The sequence below is a fragment of the Eptesicus fuscus genome, chromosome 14 (genome assembly GCF_027574615.1).
Source record: "Eptesicus fuscus isolate TK198812 chromosome 14, DD_ASM_mEF_20220401, whole genome shotgun sequence".
NCBI lineage: Eukaryota > Metazoa > Chordata > Mammalia > Chiroptera > Vespertilionidae > Eptesicus > Eptesicus fuscus.
The window spans coordinates 57297031-57321122 of record NC_072486.1 but is presented as its reverse complement, the minus strand read 5'-3'; the positions used below and the strand labels follow the sequence as shown (position 1 = coordinate 57321122).

General features: G+C 44.4%; 2 protein-coding genes across 2 annotated transcripts in view; one reads left to right on the top strand and one right to left on the bottom strand.

The window, feature by feature from the left end:
- Positions 1 to 1866: 1866 nt before the first annotated feature.
- Positions 1867 to 13319, top strand: STMP1 (short transmembrane mitochondrial protein 1). The gene is made up of 3 exons (XM_008150501.3): positions 1867 to 1973; positions 10473 to 10526; positions 11450 to 13319. The coding sequence occupies exons 1-3, from the start codon at positions 1959 to 1961 to the stop codon at positions 11522 to 11524; spliced, it is 144 nt and encodes a 47-aa protein (XP_008148723.1). The 5' UTR covers positions 1867 to 1958; the 3' UTR covers positions 11525 to 13319.
- Positions 13320 to 16668: 3349 nt separating this feature from the next.
- SLC13A4 (solute carrier family 13 member 4) overlaps positions 16669 to 24092 on the bottom strand; it is a 40984-nt gene continuing 33560 nt past the window's right edge. Inside the window, exons 14-16 of the mRNA XM_008150500.3 lie at positions 21479 to 21640; positions 20187 to 20324; positions 16669 to 17784 (exon numbers count right to left, since the gene is read on the bottom strand). Of these exons, the coding sequence (XP_008148722.2) occupies positions 17647 to 17784; positions 20187 to 20324; positions 21479 to 21640 (438 nt within the window). The 3' untranslated portion in view covers positions 16669 to 17646. The remainder of the gene's footprint in view (positions 17785 to 20186; positions 20325 to 21478; positions 21641 to 24092) is intronic.

The following is a 24092-nucleotide window of genomic DNA, read 5'->3' as shown; positions in this document are numbered from 1 at the left end:
GGGGAGGTGGAGAAGCCCTCATAGGTGATCAGGGCTGGCAGCTGCAGCTCACACCCACTGACGGCATCTAGTGATCGGGGCTGGCACTGGGTGCTGGCAGCGGGCGCAAGCAGTGGTTCTAGTGGCGGCAGTGGGTGCAAGTGGGGTCTGCGCTGGCAGCAGGTGCGAGCGTCCGGCAGGACTGAGGCGCGTGGAAGCAAAGAATTTTCAGTAACCACCAGAGGCTCATCCCGATGACAGCAACCGGTGCCCTGCCTTGGTCTGGCGTCCCCGCTCACTTGCTCCACCATCCCGCCACAGCCAACGCCTACCATGTTCTGCGCTCTGCTGCCTGCTGCCAACGCCTGCCATGTCCCACGCATGCCCCCTGGTGGTCAGTGCACGTCATAGAGACTGGTTGTTTGGTTGTTCTGCCGTTTGGTCTATTTGCATATTAGCCTTTTATTATATAGGATTTCTCCCTTTCTTCCTAGAAATTTTAATATTTCTTTTGTTTTGCTTTGTTTTGTTTAAATTGTTACTGATCTGTAACTTATTTATGTGTAAAGTGAAGTGTGAGATCAGAACTCAAATTATTAATTTTTCCAGGTGGAAAAAAATACCAATGAACCTAGTTAGAGCAACATCATTTGCTAAATGATGCATCTTTTCTCTGTTTGATGTTCCCAATCACTGGTATGGTACTAAAAAAAGTCAGATTGGTTAAGAATTAGAATTTTTAAAAAAATATATTTTATTGATTTTTTACAGAGAGGAAAGGAGAGGGATAGAGAGCCAGAAACATCGATCAGCTGCCTCCTGCAACCCCCCACAGGGGACGTGCCCACAACCAAGGTACATGCCCTTGACCAGAATCGAACCTGGGACCTTTCAGTCCACAGGCCGACGCTCTATCCACTGAGCCAAACTGGTTTCGGCAAGAATTACAATTTTTAAAAGGCAAATATCATAGAAGAAAATGGATAAGAGAATTGGGGCTAATGCACCTTGATTGAAGTTCCAGTCTCTTGGGGTTTAGATCAGACAGAAAAGGAGGGGAGCTGGAAGGGAGCTCATAGTTTATGAGCAGGCGTCCTCAAACTACGGCCCGCGGGCCACATGCGGCCCGCCGAGGACATTTATCCGGCCCGCCGGGTGTTTTTGCCGCCGCTGCCTGCCCTGCTTAGCAGCCGACTCGTCCCGGCCCGCAGTGCGCATGTGTGGAATGTGCGCCACACTCTCCCACTCCCTCCAACGGTCTGAGGGACAGTGAACTGGCCCCCTGTTTAAAAAGTTTGAGGACCCCTGGTTTATGAGAATATGAAACAAATGAGGGACTGGATACCTGGCTGAGGTCAAAGAGTTGATAGCATAGGTACAATTTGGGAATTAACACTTCACAGGTGGAACAGGTCCAAGAGATGAAAAGTGTGCGTCATGAACATGGTAGTGGATTGCCGATGTGGTGTAAAGATGAAGGTCACCACTAGGAGTAAAGATTCTGGAAAATACAAATATGGCCTTTGAAGTGACCCATGATTATAATAGCAGGTTGGTCTACCTGGTGTCAGATGCTCCCAGGTCAATTATAATTAGAAAGGGCTGTGTCTCTGAACTGAAGTGGCTGAAAGGAAGGCTGTGAGATGTCAGAATCCTTGGGGTTCTGGTAATAGCCCCAGCGATTCCGGGATTGGGGTCTTGGATTCTGAATGTTCAAAACTGTCCAGCCCCACTTGGGACTTGGGACTTGCTTCTGGCTGGCTTTCTCGCCTGTCGGCCAATTCAGACGGCAATTCCCAGGAGCTCCACCAGGGGGCGCCCGGGCACCGCGAGCGGCTTCCGGGTGAGGCAAGGCGAGGAGGGCGGGGCGGGGGGGTGACCCGGAAGCCGACGGCGGGTTCCGCCCCTCGCACCGGGGAGGCTGGAGAGGAACGGCCCACGGAGCTACCACCGCCCTTCGCGCCGTCTTCGCTGACATCATGCTCCAGTTCCTGGTGAGTGGAGCTGCGAGAAGCGGGCCGGGGGCTCGGCTCAGGGCCTGGGGGGCTCGGACCCCTGGCCGGCCTGGGCCCGGCGGCCTGGGCGTGGGCCCCGCGGTGCCTCCCGTCGCCGCGGGGTGGGCTGCGGGGCAGCGTCTGCCTCGCTCCAGCTCTCGGCCAGTGTCTTCCTGCGCCTTTCAAGCCCGAAGACGCATTTTGAGAGCTACGTGCTGTGTGCCGCGCCCTGCGCGCCGAGGGTCATCTGCTGCCGCTTTTGGGTCCTCAGGGCTTTTCGGGACCGCCCCCCCTTCTGCTCTCCCGCCCCGACAAGGACACGAACCCCAGCCCGACTTGAGGCCTGCTGTGGGCGTTTCTCAGGGTGTCGGGGGGCCGGCAATAAACCGAATTCCTCGCGAGGCGCGGACGCACGGCCCGCGCTGGGCGCAGGCAGCCCGCGGGTGTGCAGCGCCTGACTCAGCGTGGCAGCCCCGGTCTAAGGCGATTCCTCCAAACGCTCCTGTTAGGGGAGCACGAGTGTTCCCGAGTCAACGCAGGCTTCTTTATCTCAGTTAAAAACGGGTTTCCTGGCACAGCTCGGGGTGTTCAGGTTGCCTGGGGAAGGTTTTGCCAGTCAAATTTCCAAGCGAGAGTCTTTCTTCCAAATCTTGGTGCTTTTAAAACGTAATGCTCTCAACCTCTAGTGAGAGGCAGGCGTTGTCATGGATTCCAGGTGGTCCATGGAAATCTGGTTCTCTGGGGGTGAGATGCTTCCTCTCATGTTATATTCTTTATCAAAGAGTTGATTTTTTTAATTCTCTAGGCCAGAAGGAGGGCGTATCCTTGACATAAGTTGTCCAACTAAGACAGGGCTGCTCCTCTGGCTCTGGAAGTGCGTCTGTGGAAAGACGTGGATAGAATTACTTTTCACCTTGATTCTGCTTCCGCCCAGTGAGTCCCCAAGCCTGAACTTGGGCAAGTCTTTCTGCTTTTAGCCGTTTCATTTATAAAACAGTGGGGCTGAGGTCAGCGATCCCTGAGATCTCCTCTGGCTTTTAACCTGTGAGCAGCCATCATGCCCCAGCGTTGGTGAGGTCAGACCCCCGGGCTTGAACCCTGGCTGCATCCTTTTTAAGCTGTGGGGACGTGGGCGGCTTATTTAAGTTGTCCATGCTGCAGTTTCCACATCTGAAAATGGAAACCTGTCTCGTGGCTTTTTTGTGAGGATTGAACCTGAGTTCATACATTAAAGTACTTAAAGCAGTGACACTTAAGAAGGACTCGGACAGGTCCCATTTCTCTTTGACAAGGCACCTAGTTCTGATTTCATTCCTTCTCAGAAATGGAGATTAGAAGGGTAGGTGAAGGGAAAAGTTTTGGCAGTGACGGGACAGTCACAAGCTAATGTGGGCACTGCCGTCACACATTTTGGAACTCTCCAAGATGGTTCCTGCATTCGTCATTTTCTGGGACACTGTTGGAACACGGGATTGTGTTGCTTATAAACCGTTTATTCCTCCTGGGGTGAAAATCCTGGCCCATCATCCCAATCTGAGACCTTGCTCCGCAGGACTCTCCTCCTCCCTGTTACTCTGTAGCTTCCTTGGTTGCAGTATAATTTAGCTGCAGTTGTAAGGAAACCGGAAGCTTTGAAGAGAAGCCTGACATGATGGGCGCTGCTGGGGGCTTTGTGTACACTGCCTCTTGTACTGTTGCTTTTCTTACCTCTTGAAGTGGTAACACTTGGTACCTTAGCCATCCCCACTTTAATCCCTTCTTGTTTGCCCTTGGGATCCTGCGTCTCAGTACTTTCCGACGTCCTTTCACATGATAACACACATGGGTTTATTTGTAGGGACGAATCTGCACAGAGCGAAGGTGCCCGGCTCTGGTGCTGGACCGTCCAGGGCCTGAGGGGATCAGTGCTTGGGATACCAGTGGGGGAAGGCCCTTGTCTGAGCTCGTCTGTTTGTCCTGGCTGCTGTTCCCTTCTGGTTACTGGGTGTTTCTCAAGGCTCAATCCCTGACTCTGCTCTTCTCTCAGACCCACCCTTAGGGGGTGTGTTCCTTGTCACCTGCACCTCTGTACTGACAGCTTGCAAAGCTACCTTGAGTCCTTTACTCTTGAGTTCCAGTTCCCTGTCGTCAGCTGCCTAGCGAACATCTCTTGTCATAGCTTCTATCAGACTCAGCACGTCTGGACCCATCACCTGTTCCCCACCCTGCAAACCACACCCAACTTTCTTCTTTGTTCCCTGGTCCCGGCTTTCTAAAATTTGAAATATTGACATAATCTTTTATTTATTTCCCTCCTTCATTCTCCATATCATTTCGCTTAGGGGTGGGGAATGTCTGGCCCGCAGGCTGTATAAGGCCCTCGAAATCATTTGGTCTGGCCCTGCCAAAGCATTAAGAGTGAGTTAGTTAAATGTTTGACCAAATATGGCAGGCTAATTTTTAACTTGATAATTTTGTATGGCCCATGAATGATGTTATAAATATCCAGTGGCTCTTGGCAGAGAAAAGGTTCCCCACCCCAGACTCTGGCTGCTATGCCTGTCACATATTTACCTGCTATATAATCTTGGGCAAGTTACTTAAGTGACCCATGCCTCAGTTTCCCCAATATAAACTGGACAATAATTGTATCTGCTTTGTAAAGTTGTGAAGAGCATGAGTTAATTCATGAAAGAGTTAGAATGCTACCTTGCACTTAGTAAGCACACAGTAGATGTAGCTATTATTTTAAGCCATTGACTCGTCATTACTCACCTTAAGAAAAAAAGTTCTGTCTTCATGTTCCCACTGCCAAGTCCGTAGCGCAGGTCTTTTTTACTCTACCTCTGGATCGCTACACTAGCCTAGCTGGTGTAGAAACGTAGGCTTTGAGTTGGGAGAGTTAGTTTAGGTTCTCCAGTCCAGCTACCATGCTGATGCTTCGTCTTCACTACAAAGACGGCATTCAGCTGACAGTTGGTCACCTCCAGTTACAGCAGGGTCACTGCTTCCACAGGTAATTGCCTTCATTTTTGGTCAACATCTCCTTACTTAGTTTTACTCCTGGACGTTAAAGAGCAATTCTAATCTACATGACAACCCTTTGCATATTTGAAGAGCATTACCTTGGTATTTCTCACTCTCTATCCCTCACTCACACCATCAGTCTTTTCCTTAGGCTAAACATCTCTGTTTCTTTCACCCATTCGTTATGATGTCAGGTTCATACTGATCAAGTTATGCTTCTCTGAATATTCTAGTTTTGAAATCTTTCTAAAACATGCCACAGAAAATGCTCTCATCAGCCACAGAAAAAAGCAAGGCTGTCGCCTCTGATGCTGTGTGTTTCCCTTGATGCCCTTGGTTCTGTCCTCTCTTGCAGCTGCCAGAGATCATCCAAAATTTATGGCTTTATTCACATGCTCAGAAACTGTCAGTAATACCTGTGTCCTTCCATATCAGATCGCAAGCACTTTTACTAGATTTTTAAGATTCGCTTATCTGGCCCCATTTTCCTTTCCCACTGCCTGTCAATGTACATCCTCTGTTTTAGATTGGCTAGGCTAAACAACCTATGGGCCATTGGGCCTTCATACCTTCCCATGTGTTTTGTTTTCTTTGTGTTTTTTTTTTTTTTACCTTTATCCTCTTTTTTGCCTTCCCAAATACTCTTAATGGCCCAACCCCTTTTTCACAAGCCTTCTTGATGACTTTAAGTTTTTGAAATCTATACACTGTTCTGATCCATCTCTCAATTTGCTTAGATCATACATGTCTTTTATCACTTAAAAAAAAATCTTCTAATGAATAATCTTGCCCCTGGTTTGTTATATTTATTTCTAGGTACTTTTGAGTGTTTTTTTTTTTTTTATTGTGAGTGGCATTCATTTTAAAATTACATTTTCACATTGTTGCTTATGTATGGAAATGCTGTGATTTTGTTCTATTGATTTTTGTGTCTAGCAGTCTTGACTTTTAGCTCCAGTAGTTTGTCTGTAGATTCACTTGGAAGTGAATCAGGGAAGGCAATACTGTGAAGGCAGTCGTATTTCCAGTGAAGGCAAAGATGACAGTTTTGTGTTCTTTTCTTATTTTTATTTCCCTCCCCTTCTCAAGCTAGGACTTCCAGTAGAAGTAATGAGAGTGGATATCCTACTTGTTTCTCCTTGTAGTGGAACTGTTTGTCCAGTTTTGATGTGATGTTTGTGTTTCTGATATTTTCTAACAGATTCTTCTTCTAATTCTAGTTTAAGTTTTTCTTGTGATTGGCTGCTGACTTTTACCATGCTCTTTCCTCACCTGGTGATCATATGGTTTTTCTTCTTGAATACGTTAATATGACTTACAAAGCACTTAACCATGTGGCACATTCAGACCATCATGTGGTGACATGCTGTTTTGTTCACTGCACCTTCATGTAGTTTAGTCTTGTCTTCCTAGAATAGATCATACATTCCATGGGAAGAAGCCACATACATAGCTTGCACTTTGATTTCCCAAGCACATGGCACTTAGTACTTTGTGATTGATTTCATTTATTTAATTAAATATTCCTTTCACCTGATGACCACTCTCAGATATTCGTAAGATATTTGAATATTTAAGTCAGCTTCTTTGTGAACAGGCAAACCAGTTCTACCTGATGCACCTCTTTCTAGAGTGTTATTGTCCAACTTTTAATGTATGTCACTATTTAATGTACTAGCTCAGTAACTAATTAACAGCTTTTTTCCCCCCTCTCCATTCTCTAAGGAAAATTATTGAATATAAACCCTAGCTTACATATTAAAAATGTGCTTCTCTGGTGGTAGTATAAGGAATACAGGTTATATCCTTAGCAACTTTTTATTTAATGTACAAAAATGTAGGTTTTATTATTACTTGAAGCAGTTGTTAAACACATCTGATACTATTCCCCATACTAAAATCTTCAGTGGTTAAAGACTAAGGCACAAAAAAGGGTGAAATTTCCCCTGCCTCCTTGGAATGAAGAGGTCTTCTGATAGCAGTGGCTGAAACTAAATTGAGAAAATGATCAGTTTATCTTTGTTGTTAGATAATGTGTATTTTTGGTTTTCTTGTCATTGTGTAGCTTTTCTCACCTGCTACTATAAAACTTTTAAGGTATCCTTTTAAATGCTAGTTGTAGCTACATTTGCTAAAGAAAAAGACTATTTTTAGATTTCTTAAGCTGTTGTTAGTAAATATAAGATGGTTCATAATTCTGTCATAACTTGGTTTGGGTGTGTACTTTTTGAAAATATAATTTGATGAGTCATATTTCAGATCTGTCAGGTAGTATTCATTCTGGGTTATTGCCAGGAGCTGTCCCAAGATAAAAATTGTAACTTCATTTGCTGATTTAGACACTTAACAACTTAAAAAAAAAAAATATATATATATATATATATAAATTATATATATATATATGTGTGTGTGTGTGTGTGTGTGTGCGTATATATATATATATATATATATATATATATATATATATAATTGATTTCAGAGAGGAAGGGAGAGGGAGAGAGAAATAGAAACATCAATGATGAGAGAGAATCATCAATTGGCTGCCTCCTGCATGTCCCACACTGGGGATCGAGCCTGTAACCCGGGCATATACCCTGACCGGGAATCGAACCATGATCTCCTGGTTCATAGATGGCCGCTCAACCACTGAGCCACGCTGGCTCGGCAACTTTCTTTTTCTAATGTGTTTTTATTGAAAAAAAAAATTTTTTTTGAGAGAGAGGAAGGGAGAGGGATAGAGAGGTGGAAACATCGATGAGAGAGAAACATTGATCGGCTGCCTGCTGCACACCTCCTACTGGGTATCTAGCCTGCAACCTGGGCATATGCCCTGACTGGAATCTATCCAGTGACCTGTTTGTTCATGGGGTTGATGCTCAACCACTGAGCCACACAGGCCAGGCTAGTTTATTTCTTTATGGAATTCTTTTCGGCCCTATGTTTTTGTTTGGTATCAGAGTTAACATTCTCAGTTAATTCTCCCCCTTAAGCAAAGTTAATATTCTTTCTGGATTTGGAAAACCTCTGTCTACCTGGTTGCAACCCATAGTTGTGAAAAAAATCTTTTTGCTTCTGAGTGCCCCCTTGATGTGTCTGATTAATCAAAAAATAGTCTATGATTAGAGACTATAGCCTTTTTTATGCTTAATTAACTAGCAAACTAATTTAAATTATGCTTTTGGTGTTTAAAGTTAGGTAAGTTAAAGTTTAATAAGAATCCTGCTGTATTCTGTTCCCATATGCATATCCAACTTGAATTCAAGGTTAGACCACTGCGTGTATCACTGAGGACCTTAAGTGTCACACTTTGTTTTTCTCAGTTCACCTCTGCTGTGTGTTGAATAGGAACAGCACTGATTAAAGGAAACGATGGGGAAAAAATCAGATGCCAGTTCAGATTTATGAAATTAGAAATTAGGTGTCCAGTTGGAGATGATTAATTATTGGCAGGGAGGCGGGGAATTAAAGATCATCATTAAAACTTGAAGCTTAATGAGTGTTGGCTCTTTTGGTGTGAAGGGAATGCTTTAAATTTTCATGAAGCACTTTTGTTCAGGAGAGTAGTCACCCAACAGGATAAACATTTATAGTTCTCTCAGACGTGTGCCTTCCTGTCTTTTCACTGAGTAAGAGCTGGTGAGGGGACCTGTGTTCCCTGCAGGTCTTAAGTGGCCTGACCATTTGACGCCACCCGCGGCAGAGTGTCAAGCCCTATGCTCTCTTGGTGGTATGTCCCATTCTTTTCTGTCATCATGTATTTCAGTTTTTGAGTGTGTATTTGTATTTAATTTAGGTTGCCCTGTGTTCTTTGTTGTGAATGATTCTGACAAGTCACTTTACTATCCTGGGCCTCATGTTTGTTTGTTTTTTATTTGTTTTTAAAAAGTTTAAAAAAATATTTTTATTGATTTCAGAGAGGAAAGGAGAGAGATAGAAACATCAATGATGAGAGAGAATTATTGATTGGCTGCCTCCTGCATGCCCCACACTGGGGATTGAGCCCACCACACAGGCATATGCCTTGACCAGGAATTGAACCATGATCTCTTGGTTCATAGGTATATGCTCAACCACTGAGTCACGCCAGCTCAGCTGGGCCTCATGTTTTTGAAATATGAAGAGATTGAACTGTGAAAGTTCCTTCATTTTCTAAAATCTTATGATTTAACTGAACACTTTTTAAAAATTGAATACTTTTTATTTGATGTCATGAGTGTTAGGGTGAATGACTCTTAATCTCTCCTGCTTGGATATATTTTCTGAAATATATCTATAATAATAAAGGTATAATATGCTAATTAGACCAGACAGCCAGATGTCCTTCCAGACAAGGGCAGGTAGTTGCGGCAGCCAGCAGTGGCAGCAGAGGCGGGGTGATGGGGGCGGTACCTCCCCCTGATCGGCCCAGTCGCCTCCTGCAGAGGGAGGCTAGACTGCGGCTTAGGCCCACTTCCAGTCAGTAGGACATCTCCTGAGGGCTCCTGGACTGTGAGAGGGGGCAGGCCGGGCTGAGGGGACCCCCCACCCCCAGTGCACGAATTTTCGTGCACCTGGCCGCTAGTATTGTTATAAGCCTTTTCCCATAGCTTGAGGCAGATAGCCAGAGCCTGCAGAAGCAAGATAAGAACAACTCCCCTCTGCCTGACTGACCTGTGTACTCTCCTCCCTTGCCTCCCTTGACCAGCTCCTGCCCTCCCGTCTGCTTGACCGACTCTTGCACTCACATCCTGACCCTATATTGCATATTTTTACCCCATATAAGACAACCTAACCACCCCCTCGGGGCTGACACTGACACACTGGTCTCAGCCCGCTATGAGAGAATGCAATAAAATTTCTTAAACTCTTGGCCTGGCTCCTTTTGGCTGGGACCTATCAGTGCGAAATAACAATACTCATAACAAAAAAAGAAAAACAATTGCAGCTTTTAACAACAAGAAGCAGAACTTTGCCTGGCTGGTGTGGCTCAGTGGTTGAGTATCCACTTATGAACCAGGAGGTCGTGGTTCGATTCCTGCTCAGGGCACATTCCCAGGTTGCGGGCTTGATCACACCAGTAGGGAGCGTGTAGGAGGCAGCCGGTCAATGATTCTCTCTCATATTTGATGTTTCTATTTCTCCCTCTCCCTTCTTCTCTCTGAAATCAATAAAAACATGTTTTTTTTTAAAGCAGAACTTTAATTTGGGTTTCTAGCACTTACAATCAAGTGTTTATGGAGGTGCTAGGGGATAAGGAGAATTTAGGGTAGATTTGTTAGTGCTCCCATTCTTTTGGTGTATTCTCTCTCTAACCTTTTGGGAGGCTATTTCTATGTTTATTTTATAGAAGCAAGATGTGAATTTCACACTTTGTACTGTCCAGCCCTAGACTGGACCCTGGGGTTTCTAACTATCCTAAGCTCCTTAGGAGAATATTGCCTCTATAATTTGGCTTGGTATCAGCTGGTACTGAGCTCAATATCCAGTGTAACTCTTCCTGTTCTGTTCTTTCAGGTTGGATTTACTTTTGGCAACCTGGTTGGAATGTATCTGGCTCAAAATTATGACGTAAGTGACCATTCACTTTCTCCGTGATTCCATGTAGCTGACTTGTAGTGACTTGTCTTTGTTGAAGTAAGGTGAGCCTCCCAGCATAGATGGGGTCCATAGATCTGAGGGAAAAGTCTTGAATTTTGGAGAAAGATTTTCCAGTCACAGAAGCCTATCTGTCCTCTATCTCACCACAAGAGGGCAAAATCCCATCACTTTAGATGGTCTCATGGTGATGCTGAGCTGTGTTTGTTAGCTCAGACTAATAGTAGGTTAGATTCTTAACAGTTCTACAGCATCTGATGTGATCAGTGAAAATTTAAAAAGTAATAGGATAACCTTTTCAGTCCCCATACCCAGGAGTAGAGATGACAGAATTTTGGAGGTGGGTCTATATCATGTAGCACATTCAAGGAGGACAGTTTTGTGACATGGAGCGTTGTATTAGCCTCACTTTATAGATGGGGAAGTGGAAAAACAGGTGGCAAAACTGCCTATGAATGGGGATTCTGGAAAGGTAATGATTGTTTTAAAGAGACAAGGAATGAAACATGATACTAACTTTTGTTTTCTAGTGAAGCTTTTAGTGTGACAAAGGGAATTCCCTCTGTCAACCTTCATTTGAGTCATATGGTACTGTATCCAACTGTATCACATTTATTGTTTGTATGTACAACTTTTACTTGGCACTGGATTGAGGGGCTAAGTGGGTCTATAAAAGTCAAAATCAGGGTCTGGCTTCCAGGGAGGGATCATACTTTAACTGACAACTTCTGAAATCCTTCTGTTGCAGTCAGGAGGTTAAAGACACCACTATTTAACAGGTCACTTTCAGAGGAAAATAAAAATTTGTACAACAACCATTTGTCTTTGAGGAAGAGAAGCCAAAGCATATTGATTAGTTAGATGCAAAATTGTAATAATGTCTTTTCTCTTTAAAGATGCCAAACCTGGCTAAAAAACTTGAAGAAATTAAAAAGGACATGGATGCCAAGAAGAAACCCCCTAGTTCATGAGGCCAACTCCAGCACTGGCTCCAGGAAATCCTGACTCTGCTCTTCTCCAGGGCCTCCTTTACATCTGAACCAAAGCTTCTGTCTTCTGTCCAGTCTCAGCCTTTGCTTCGAGCACAAATGGGGCCACGAGTTAAGAACTGTGCTTACTTTCCCAACATCCTCACCTCTTCCCTTCCTCCTAGCAGCTCGGGAGGTCCTAAGACTGGAACTATGGTGCTAGATTAGTAAACATGACCTTTAATTAGTAGTCTCTCCCTTATTCTTTGGGATTTTTTACTGCCTTTTTCAAAAGAAAAATTAATGAGTTTTGTATAGCTGATCAGATATAAATAATGCTGACTTCACAAGTTAGCAATTATAATGGGTGTTTAAACATTTGGTACTAAATTATGTTATTTCAAGGTCACTAAAATTAAAATCTAGAAGCCAGTTTCTGATGAATTATCCATTTATTTTATACTATTCTCAATATAACTGACATATATAACTCCATAGTTGCTAATTTAACCAGTAAATCAATTTGCTACTCATCAGTTGAGAAACTATGTTCTGAGAACTCCATCAGGAATTGGGGAATTAAAAATAATGGCCTTTGTTCTCAGTAGACTTCATAGTTCAGTATGCATGTTTTTTCTTAATGATGCATTTGATCTGGCTCTTTTTCCTCAAAAGAATCATACTTATTTTAAGGGATTATAGGTGCATTTGACATTACATGATGGATAAATGACAAGTTGTCTATAAAGGAAATTTTATGCCTTTTCACATTAAAAGAAATGTATCAACCTTATAACTTTATAGTGATTCTCACAAGAAAACTTTTTTTGCTGCAATCAGAAATTATCATTGTAATTTGTCAAATGTATAATTAGTTCATTTGAAAAAATTAAACAAAAATGTTTGATTACATCACTTTTCCCGTGACTCAAGATACAAAAGTGATTTAGAATGAAGGGCCTCTCCCACCTCTAGCTCCTAGATCCTCTTCCTGGAGCCAGGCACTGCCAGCAGTTCACTGTATGCTATTGAACAAGATTCTGTGCCTAACCATGTGTGCATGGGCTTTTTACACAAATGATAAACTATACATAGACTTTGCTCTGGCCTTTCCCTCCCCATTGAATATCAGTATGTAAGGAATAAGGAATCTGTTTCCTTTTTTGGCTGCATAAGATTCTATTGGATGAATATACCATAATTTATTTAATCTATCATTGATGAATAGTTGTTTCCTGTCTTTTGCTGTTACAGTGATAACTTTGAACCTGATGTTATCATACGTATCTATGCAGGGTATAGCCATAAGCTAACGTCCTAAAACTGTAATTTGCACTAAATATAGGTCAAGTCCCACTTCATTGTGTGTTTTGCTTGTTGGGCAGCTTCACTGATAATGCCACGTCTGAGGACATTTTAGCAGAATCAGTAAACTGCAAGATTACTTAGAGACACCTTTTTTCAGACAGCGATGGCACTGATACTACATGTGATTATAAAATGAAGCGATTCTGCTTCTCTTTGAGACTATGCGTCTCTCATACATGGAGATAAGTTTTATCCATCAGTTCATCCTGGTGTATGAGACAGATTAGGATCATATTATGGTTTGGCTTCTCTCCCTAGCAGTGTGATCATGGGCAAACAGCTTATTTGTCGGAAACTGTTGTATTCTCTGTAAGATCTGGACATAATACCTACCTCATAGGGCTTCCAAGAGAAACAATTGCAATAATGTATGTGATGCACCGTGCTTTGCAAATTTGCCCAATAAATAGCAGACCTTAGTCCAAACATACTGCTTTTGCTCCGAATACTTTTGTTTCTTTGCAGTCACTTTTGGAACCAGTTTATGAACCATGCAAAATTTGTCATTATTCTATGGTCGCGCTCTTGGTTGTTGATGAAAATCTACAGTATCCACCTTGATCATACCACCTGGCTTCCAAGATTTTATCTTAAATGACTGAATTGTTGGCAGAATGAATTAAAGCCTTAAGAATAAAGGTTTACTACTCCTGAGGGTATTCATAGTGCTACAAGCTTAGGGGTCCCTTGTTATCAGTCATGGTAGCATTGTTATTTGTGTGTGTATCCCAGAGTGGTTTCTTTGGGGAGGGAGGTCACTTATATGTTAGGAGAAGGTCTCTCTGTACTATACCTTGTTACAAAACTCATCTGGAATTAGGGCTAACCCCCTAATTGGATCATTTCTACTGGTGAGAGCCATCCAGCTGCTGCACAGTGAACACAGGCCAACTTAGCAGACACTGATCACATACCCTCTCCTTGTTTTAATTTCTTGCCACAGTGGAAAGGGGCTCAGAGTTCTCAGGCAAGATCATCTTCCCTGAGACATAGGAGGAGTCCAAACCAGCACAGACTTTAGGGTGCATTTGTGGATGGGGTGGCAGTGGTTGTGATCATGGCACAGGAAGGGATGGGAAGAATCAGTACACCACATGCCCTTTTTTTCCTTTAAAAATGTTCGAAAACTTCTGTTGATGTGATTTAAGAAAATTTATTGCCACCCTGGGCCATAAAAGGAAGGTTACTCACATGTGAAAAATAATACTTCAGGATTGATGTTGGGAACCTAATAAATAGATTGAACTTGAAAAGTTTATCCTTAAACGGTAACCCTCCCAAATAAGCAAAGGGAGAGAAAAACCAAAACCACTTTATTTAAAATCATCAAAAGAGGCTATAGTTTATGTTATTTTATGGATTTAAGTTACTTGATGTCTTAATAGACTTTTCTTCTGATTTGGTATTTTACGCAATTAAGCAGGTACCTGCTTCTGATTTAAAGAAAGAATTTTGTTTCTTTTTTCTAACTCATTTTTGTGACTATGAAGTGTTTTTTTTTTCGGTTGTCTGTATCTACGGGTTCATAGAGCATATGTACACATGCATGGTGTTTTCATTTCCACTAAGCAGCTCACTCCATAGACACTGCCAGGGTTTGTTTTTCTGCTGAGGTCTCCCACATTTTAATGCAGTTTCTGTTAATCCTCCCGAAGGAACACTGTATACTGTACTGGAGCAATTGAAGCTTTTCTTAAACTTCCCGTCTTGGACTTTGCACATAGCATTTCCATTCCTTACGCAGATGAATGAGTTCTTTTTTCCCTACTAACTATTAGGGCGTTGTGGAAAGGAACAGGGCGGTGAAGGGAAAATATTTTGAGACGTTGCCTGGTCTTAATAGGGGAGTTAGTGACAGTTAGATGTTTAAATGCTCAGTGTATACCTCTCCTAAATCTGGGTGCAACATATTTAGTCATATATTGAAGACCTCATGGATGGCATGTTTTGCAAGGCACATGGAAACAAAAGAACAAACAGGTTCTGTGGAAAGTGCATTGGGGTGGGGCACTGCCAACCCCGAGTCCTGGGCCTGCTTGATTCATTGCCTCTGGTGAGGCCTGAGGAAAGGTGCCATGTGGGTGTCATTCTGACATGTACAGTTGCACGGTAGTGAGACAAGAGAGGTGCCATGTAAATAGTGCAGACACTTGTGCTCAGCATTCGTTTGGTGAGGGCAGCCCCAGAGTGAGCTGCCTGTGAACGTGGGTGGTCTTCATCCCCTTTGTGTATTAGTGGTTTGGACATCTTGCCGTACATGGATTCTAGTGTTTAAATACACTTTTTCAAACATGGGCCCCAAATATGAAGCCAACTACTTTGGTATGCAGCTGAAGAAACAGGGATCTAGTCTGATATTGGAGGGAAAACTAGCTGTATTTTATTTATCAAAAGATGGCACATGAGCCCTGGCTGGGATAGCCCAGTTGGTTGGCGTGTTGTCCTGTGCACCAAAAGGTGGCGGGTTCGATCCCCATTTGACGCATGTGTAGGAGGCAACAGATCAATGATTTCTTTCTCAAATCAGTTAAAAAAAAATGGGCACATGAGTGTTTGTGCCATGTAGATGTAATGTAAAAGATTGTATTCATGGGCAACTTAAAAGGAATTTCAAAGGCAACTTTGACTAAACAGATTTGATATGTAATTGACTTGAGAATAAGATGCAACCATACTCAGTGCTTTTGTTTCTCGGTTTTGCCATGTCTCAAGCTGGTAGAAGATGATCATTTACAACTTTCCATTGATATATTGTTGTGATAGGAGATAATCAAATGAAATACATTTGCAAGAGACACAAGACTAAGGAGATCTACTAGTTAATGTCCAATGTGGAGTGGTTTTAGATGACAAGGAATTGTTAGTCAGATTCAACATTTCCTGTCACTGTGATGAGCTATCTTGTTTGGCCTGAACCTTTGGTTTGGGGAGAGAACAGTGCTGTTCTGGAGAATAGTCAGTAGACCACACTGAAATAAACGCTCTGTCTAAACTGGCTAGTTGAGTGCCTGAGCTCCTCGGAGCAATTGGCAGCAACTGCAGTGGGGAGTTTCACAGCTTTCCCTGTAGGAGTGAGTCAGGTTCTTGAATAGTTGAACAGTGGCCAGTAAATCTAAGTCAACTTTTCTTTCTCTTTGTAGTTATTTATACTCCCAGAGTCTTCTCGATTGTCTGCACTTTGTCTTACTGTCTCAGTTCTGTAATGGGTCAGCCATTTGGTGATACTCCTGACAGTAGGAGTAACACCGACTCTTCCGAACATTTAAAACAAAATAACTGTAGAGATGCTGGCTCTATCCAACCAGCTGTAGTTACCTTATACTGGTGTTTTATTTGGGCTCATTAGGTCAGTCACTTTTTTAAGTAGCCAAATAATTTGGTGTAACCTCATTGACAGGGCAGAGCAGTAATACTCCTGGTAAACCTGGTCAATCATATGCTGTGGTCAGAATGTGACTGTTGAATGGGATGAAAGGAATTTGACAATTCACAGATACTTGATAAACCAAGGTAGTGCCTTCATTGATAAACTATTGTTGCGGAAAAATGGCACATGCTGATAATAGGAACTTAAAATCAATCAAAACAGTATCTGTGGGGGAGCCTTTCCCATAAGATGCATTTAGCAAGTAACTGGTGGTGGAAATTAGAAATACATAATGCCAGGAAACGGAGAGTTTGGGAGCTATATCCTATCAGACAGCAAGGACATCTGTCCTGGAGAAAATGGCTTGGTTTTCAGGAGGAAGAAGGAGGCTTTGACTTCAAAGTGATTTTTCTCAAGGGAAACATTTATTAAGCAGTGTCAGTTTTCTAGGTAGTATAAGTAGCTGGGATTTTCAGAGACATATGACATCTCTCCCCTCAAAGGGCTCATCTAGTTGTAGAAAGTGACTAATGGGTTTGGGCCTTTCTGGACCTGTCTTCTCAGGAACGAACTACTCATTACATCCAGAAGAAAGTAATAGTGCTGTAGACATAATTATAGTTTTGTAATTACACTTAATAAGATAGGTATGAGAATTTTCCTCCTTCCCAACACTTAACCAGCACAGTGGTACTGATGGCTCGTGATGAGTGAAGAGAGATGCTAATCGCAGTGTGTCTTCTTTCTCTGCTTCCTTTTCCGTTGACAGAGAGAACAGCACCAGCCTTTATGGAAAGGGGAACACTGTTACTTTATAGGAATTTGGTGCCAAAGTAAAGAGGAGCCGTTGAAGAGAGATGCTTAAAATGGAATCAGAGCAGTGATAAGAGTTCTGACTGCCACAAAGAGGGCTTACTAAGAATTGCCTTTTTGTGGAGAACTTAGGACAGAAACTCTTAAGAGAAAGAAGCTGATGTAAGGTCTCAAGTTCTAGGCGAGATTTTCCTACGAAAGAGATGCCACTGGTTTTGCTGTGCATAGGCAGGAGATTTGGATTTCTCCTTCAACTCCTAAAAAGGGATTAAGAACAACATCAAACTTGTGAGGCTCGTCAGTGTGTGGGGCTTAGCCTCTGAGGGGCAGCTGGGGCGGGCTTTCGCCTCTTCCTGTCTTCCACAAAGATGGATTGCAGAGACTAGACACAAACACGTGAGGAAGTGGTAGGTTTTCTCAGGCTCTGGTTGTGCGAGGCGTCCTGAACCGCACTTGAGGTGGAAGATGGCGGACTCTTCTGGGGGGTGCTGTGCTCCTGGCATTTTGCGTGGCCTGTTTGTTGGTCAGATTCTGCTAAGTGCTGCAGCGCCTCTGGCTGGGCTGTGAGCCCACTGTGTTAGGTCCGATCAGTGATGTTACTGGCCGTAGCCCAGGCTGGAAAAGTGTCCAGGTCGAAGAGGCTAATTCCCCATGTGTTGATAGCCACCGTCACTATCACCAGGCCAATGACATTGACCCCCAGGCCAGCTTTCACCTATAGACACAAACCAGCACACCCTGGTCACTCTGAGTAGGCAGTGGCACAGAACCCTGAGTGCTCCCCATCTGTGCCCCCGCCTAAGCCTTGCCCTGCCACGATCGATCACAGCCCACTCGCTTGACCCTGATTTGTTCCCGGCACCTCCTGGGTGCTCTGGTGTTGCCTTTTAAGTGCCTGTAGGTGGCACAGGACTGTAAAAGGACAGGAAAGCGGGGCGGGGGGCGGGGGGAGGGGGCTTGGTAAGAATAGGCGTGGGGGGCCACTGGGAGAATCTGAGGCCGGTTAGAAGCTGCTCCACTTGTAGCACTCTCACTGTCAAAGAGGAGGCCTGAAAGTGTGTACTCAACACCAGAGATTTGAACATTAAGAGTTACAGTACAAAGAGGTCCTGCCGCCACGTGGTAGGGAAATGTGTTAAACAGAAGTACCCAGGTCTCTGCAAGGCAGGAACTTCTCAGAGCCTTCCAAGTGCCAACCGGTATGGGGGACTTGTAGGAGGGGCTGTGTTCCATGGAGCCTTTGCCACTGTCCCCCTTTTTTATTTTTCTCAAGGGACAGCTCATGGAAGTTGTATACCTTGGGTTTACCCTGGGGAACGGGTCAGCTGCCTCTGCTCAGTGCTTCCATGGGAAGGTGACACAGACGTGCTAGCTTTGCTTCTTTCCTCTGAGGGAATGTCACTCCCATGACTCTGACCCCTTCCATTTCTGCCACGGCCTTGCCACTCCCAGGTGAGGGGGATGGGAGGCATGATGGATGGCACAGCCAGGGCCAGATGGAAAAGTGTACAGTAAGGCTAGCTGGCACTCAGCCAGGGTGTAACCAAGCACACAGGGTGTAGCCACAACAAGCCCACTGAGTTGGGAAAGTTGCAAGGGAAAAATGAATGCTAGGAAATTGTTCCAAGCAGATGAGTGGATGTGCCCCCTCTCTGCTTTCTGGGGCAAGCCCTGGACGAATTAGTCATTCCGGCCCCCTAGGCCTTTTGGGGTGGAGAACTGCCCATGCTTCCTAGCAGGTGAGTGGGGGGCGGGTTCTAAAGGAGCTAAATTAAGATCCTTTAGAGCAGGCATCCTCAAACTACAGCCTGCAGGCCACATGCGGGTGTTTTTGCCGTTTTGTTTTTTTACTTCAAAATAAGATATGTGCAGTGTGCATAGGAATTGTTCATAGTTTTTTTTTAAACTATAGTCCGGCCCTCCAACGGTCTGAGGGACAGTGAGCTGGCCCCCTGTTTAAAAAGTTTGAGGACCCCTGCTTTAGAGCTGAAGGGGGCCACATAGAGCATCTAGTCTGAACCTCCTCACTTAGCAAGTAAGGAAATTGAAGTTTCACATCAATGCCCCAGCTGGGAATAGAACCCAAGGCTGGCTCACTTGTCTTCTGGTATTTTTGAAAAGTACTGCCTCTGATCATTTGATTCCAGGGTAGCAGGCTGTGGTGTCCGGTGAGGGCACACAGCAGACGGTGCAGGGGTACAGAGTTGGGGCAGAGCTCAGGATGAGAGTGAGGGTTGTGCAATAAGATGGGGAGAGGGGTGGCCATGGCCTCCCTTCCCTGAAGTATCACAGATGAGCTAGGTGAGCAGTTTGAACATATATCCGTCACCAGCTTGAAGCTCACTCTTTCTTTCCTCCATGTGATACTTAAAAGGCTGCCGAGAATGAGTTTGGACTCTAATTTTTGAGACTCTCAACAAGGGTGACTGGACCCTATTTCAGACAATCAGGCCCCAGTTATCTATATTAGTTTTTGTCATCCTGTCCCAGCCCCCATCAGCCCTGAATACTGAGCAGCACAGCAGTGAGTCCAGATTGAGGAGTGGAAGGTGGATATGCCCAACACTAAAATCAGCAGCAGGATGTCCCCTCACAGCTGTCTTTTGTAAGCCCAGCTGAAAACTAAGAAAGGAGCTGTGGATGCTTCATTTGGTGATGTTGCTTCAGAAGTTTCCTGCTTGCGGGAGTGTTCAACAAAAGGAACCGGTTCTCAAAATACCTTTTACCTTCAGTTCATACAGTTACCCAGACTTCACTCCTAGGAATAAACCAGCTGTTTGAATGACTATCCCACTGGTCCAATGAAGAAACTGAAGCAAAGACTGCAAGCTCACGCCTTCTAGAACTGGGACATGTCCTGTGTCTGTCCCAGCTCTCTCTGTCCACATCCCCACTTTCTCCCAGATAAGGGCTAGGGAGAGCACATTAGAGCTCTTCTTGGTGCTTATGGGTCAACCCCAAACCTTTTTACCAGTACCATACTTTCTGTCACACTAGATTAAGTGTTAACAGTCCAAGGACAACTGCTGCAAAATAATAAACTTTAGGAGAAGGCTGTGGAGCAGTCATTCCCGTCCTGGCAGCTGGGCCTGGCAGGAAGAGGCACCCGTGACTCACCATGTCTTTGATCTGGCAGTGCCCGTAGCTGAAGACAATGGCGTTGGGGGGATTGCCCACAGGCAGCATCACTGCGAAGGAGATGCACATGGTGACTGGGATCAGGGTGTAGAGTGGATTAATGTGCAGCGTTTCAGACTAGAGGAAGAGAGAATTCACAGAAGCGTTAGCAGTGACATTTGACTTGCATTTCCTGTGCTGTAAACGATGGCTTGGTACTGGCCAACCTTGGCTGGACACCTTGTACTAGGGTTGGTTAAATCACTGCTCTCAATGGCATGCAGTGCTGACCAAGCCAAGCGTGCTCATGGTGCACACTCACCATGGAAACATGGGCTCTGAATTACTCCCAGGAGGGATGTTTTATATCTTGGTGCTGGCCCAAGAAAGTGGTTTTTAAATTTTATTCTTTAGCTGAGAAATTATTTCTTCAAGCACACATCTCATGAATAAGCTGCTTTGATTGAAGTAGAGAGTCCTCACCCTTAGGGTACAGAACCAAGGGGCCTTTTTTCTGGTTAAGCTTGCTCGGTATGGATTTTAACCTGTAGGCTAGCCTTCAGTGTTGCCAAGTTTTAACTAAACATGTGTCCATGCTCACTCTAATGGGATGCTGGAAGACAGGGTTGAAGGGAGGCATCTGAACAGTGAGCAAAGAGTTTGGGGTTAGGAAGAGCAGGAGGACTTTGTTTTGTTGGGGGCAGGGAGGAGCTTTCATTTCAGATTGTGTCTGCTGCATTACCGTTGGGGTTGCTTAGCCAGGCTAAGACCTGGCAGCTGCTCCTCCCTGTTCTATTAATAACAAAGTGTTCTGAGGTCGTGGAATGAGGCTGGCCTGGCTCCTGATTCTCAGAACCTTTCGGACACTGAAATTGGGTGGAGGTGATGGTAGAGCTGTGGTCTGGGTCCTTGCGACTGAGTACTTCTGGGAGCATTTTGTCTCCATTTTCTGTAGTTACTCCTCTGCACCTGCAGTTAGGTCTTATCTCAGGAGAGAAAGGTTGATGATCATTGTGGGAAATTGGAATCCTAGGGTCGTAAGGCTCTTTTGTTCATCCTCATTTCCATTCAGGGCTGCCCCTAAACAAGTCCTAGTCTTTTGGAAAAGGGTTTCTAGAACCTTCGCTACATATCTATTTACTTAACAGTTGTTGTTTGAAACAATTTTCAAACCGTGGTCTGAACACCAGTGACGAAGGCTGTGAAAAGGCCCAGAGGCAAGAGGATAGCGTGGAAGCTGCTCCCTGGTCCAGGCCTGCCACTTCAGACATGTGGGAGCCCTGCTCACTCACCAGGCTGCACAGGATGGGCAGGAAGATGGTGATGGTGGCTGGGTTGCTCACAAACTCTGTGACAATGGACACCAGGATGCAAGCCAGCAGGGTGACAGCCCACGGTGGGAGGCTGCTCAGGGACAACATCTGGTGCCCAATCCATGTGGAGAGGCCAGAGCTCTGCAGGCCAAGGGATGCAGTTAGAAGGAGGAAAAGCACATTTCCAGTGGAACTCCTGGACTCCAGAAGGTCAGGGATGGTGGGGGCTGGAGGAACCACAGGAGTCACCTAACTTCCTATTTTCAGGCAGACTGGACCTGGCGGCATTCCTGCTTTTTACGATTAGAACACTTTTGTAGCTCAGAAAATCCTTTTTTTATGATTGTACAACATTTGGTCTTAGGGTTTCCTGGTAGTTGCTGTCACAGGAATGGAGAGCCACCCACCCTAATTGCCATAATCCTTAGGACTTTGCCAGATGGCTTGGCAGGGGTTGAATATCTTTGGGGCAATCAGCTCCTCAACTTCAAGCTTATTACTCTCTCCTGCCTCTGACACTCTCACTCAAGTGTAATCCTTCTACTTTTGAAAGATTTCTCTTATCACCTGAGGAAGGGAAAAAACTAGGCATATCTTTAGATAGTTACCTTCCCTGTATTTTGAGAGGGAGTGAGTGGGCAGAGCTGAGCATTAGATGTTTTACATGAGTTATGAAGGAGAGGGGATTACACGTCTCTCCATTTAATGGGGAAGGCACCTCCTCACTGGCCTGAAAGCATAGGCATTCAGCGCAACATGTGGGTTCAAATCCCATCAAGGCTGACATCAGGATCTACGATCTGCCAGTGCTTTTTGATGGCACAGACATGAAAGCATATTGCCACTCTTGAACCTTTTCCATTAGCAACATTTATACATATCCACTCCAGGAAATGCATTTTCCCATTTGGAATAATTCTTTGGGATGGAAGCTGTTCGTTTGGCAATGGTGAGGCCTCTCCCCCTTCTCTCCCAAAATGAAGAGCACTGTCTAGTTTTTGTACTAAAAACCGCAGGTTGCCATGTGCAATCTCCCGCCCTCCCTCCCTCTTCTCCCTTCTGTGGTTGCTATGCTCTGATTTTTCCTATTTACCCTGGAGACTGCAAATGCAATAAAGCAATGAGGAGTAGGGCAGAAAGCAAGGTGAGACATTCTATGATTCCCCAAGCTGTGAGTCCTATTCACATTTTACAGTTAAAGACAGCCTTGCTATATTGTCAGCAGGCTGCTTTTCCTCCTCCTCTCCAGGTTCAGCGAAAGCTCATTTGATCTCCACAGCACCCTGGCCACCTCATGGTGAGCTCATAGACACCTGATGACTAGAGCCTTCAGAATTCTCTCTGTTGTAGCCATTTTTTAATTTTTTTTTTTTTTTTTTTTTTTTTTACCTTGGAGCACTTTCCTTTATTTTTTCCCTCAACCGACTGAGTATTGCAAATCCAACATGTGGGGACTAATCATTTCATGTTGGTACAGAGCCTTGAGGCCACAGGAGCTCTGTAATTGTTATCTCTTGTAACACATTAAGCCCTGATCGCTGGGCAAAGATAGGAGGGAGAGCAGTTAGCTGAGTGGAAATCATACCTTTTTATAAAGAAATAGTTTTACTTTTCACGTTATCCAAATAGCACTTGTAAGTAAAGGGAAATAATGGCAGTTATTTTCCCCCAGAACTTTACACTATAATTTGAGATAAATTGACAATTTAGACTGCAAAGTTAGAAAAACACACAACAAAGGAAGTCTTATTTAAATTCTTGGTATGAAAATATTTTATACTGTATTTTCCTCACTAATAGCAAGACTGAAATTATTTCATACTCAGTAGGAATCACATATATTGTGCCTGAATGATATTATTAAACTAGTAGAGTCAGGGTTTTACAGAAATATCTACTATCTGTCATACACACATAGTTTTGGTTAAAAAGAAAAAGATTTTGCCAGGCTAGGCTCAGCAGCCAAAACTAAAAACTGAAATTCTGTAAAGGTAAGTATGACATCTGAACTTGGAATTAGAAATATTGACAGCATATATACAGCATTGATTGGAGGACTTAAGGCTTAATAGGAGCTAATAATTAAAAGAATGAAGAGTTTTAGTTTACTGCAATCCTATCTAATAAAAGGGTAATATGCAAATTAACTGTCACTCTGTCACAAATATGGCAGAGCCCATAGCCACAAAATGGCGGCACCCAATCCTTTCAGCCCCGCTGGAGTCCCCCAGTTCCGAGGCTGGGAGGTGGCCGCTGAGAGCGGGCAGCGTGAGCAGCCTGGCGGAATGCTTGCCTTGTTGCCACAGCGACAAGGCAAGCATTTCACCCCGGCCGTGGAGGGCCTCTGGGCAGTGGGCACAGAGCAGCCGGGTTGTGGGGGGCGGGGGGAGAAACGCTTGCGTCGTTGCCCCAGAAACGAGGCAAATGTTCCATGCCCAGCTGCGGATGGGTCTCTGGGACGTGGAGAGCCTTTGGGCAGTGGGCGCGGAGTGGCCAGGCCCTGGCTACTAGTTCCAATATAAATGTTGACATGAGAGCCAATGAAGCCTTGTAAAAGCTTCCATACAAATACAGGATGGTGGTTGGATCAGAC

What these genes read in the sequence shown, in the direction of transcription:
- STMP1 (XM_008150501.3), top strand. An exon ending in ATCTGGCTCAAAATTATGAC is followed by an intron (nt 10,527 to 11,449) that starts GTAAGTGACCAT and finishes TTCTCTTTAAAG; the next exon opens with ATGCCAAACCTGGCTAAAAA.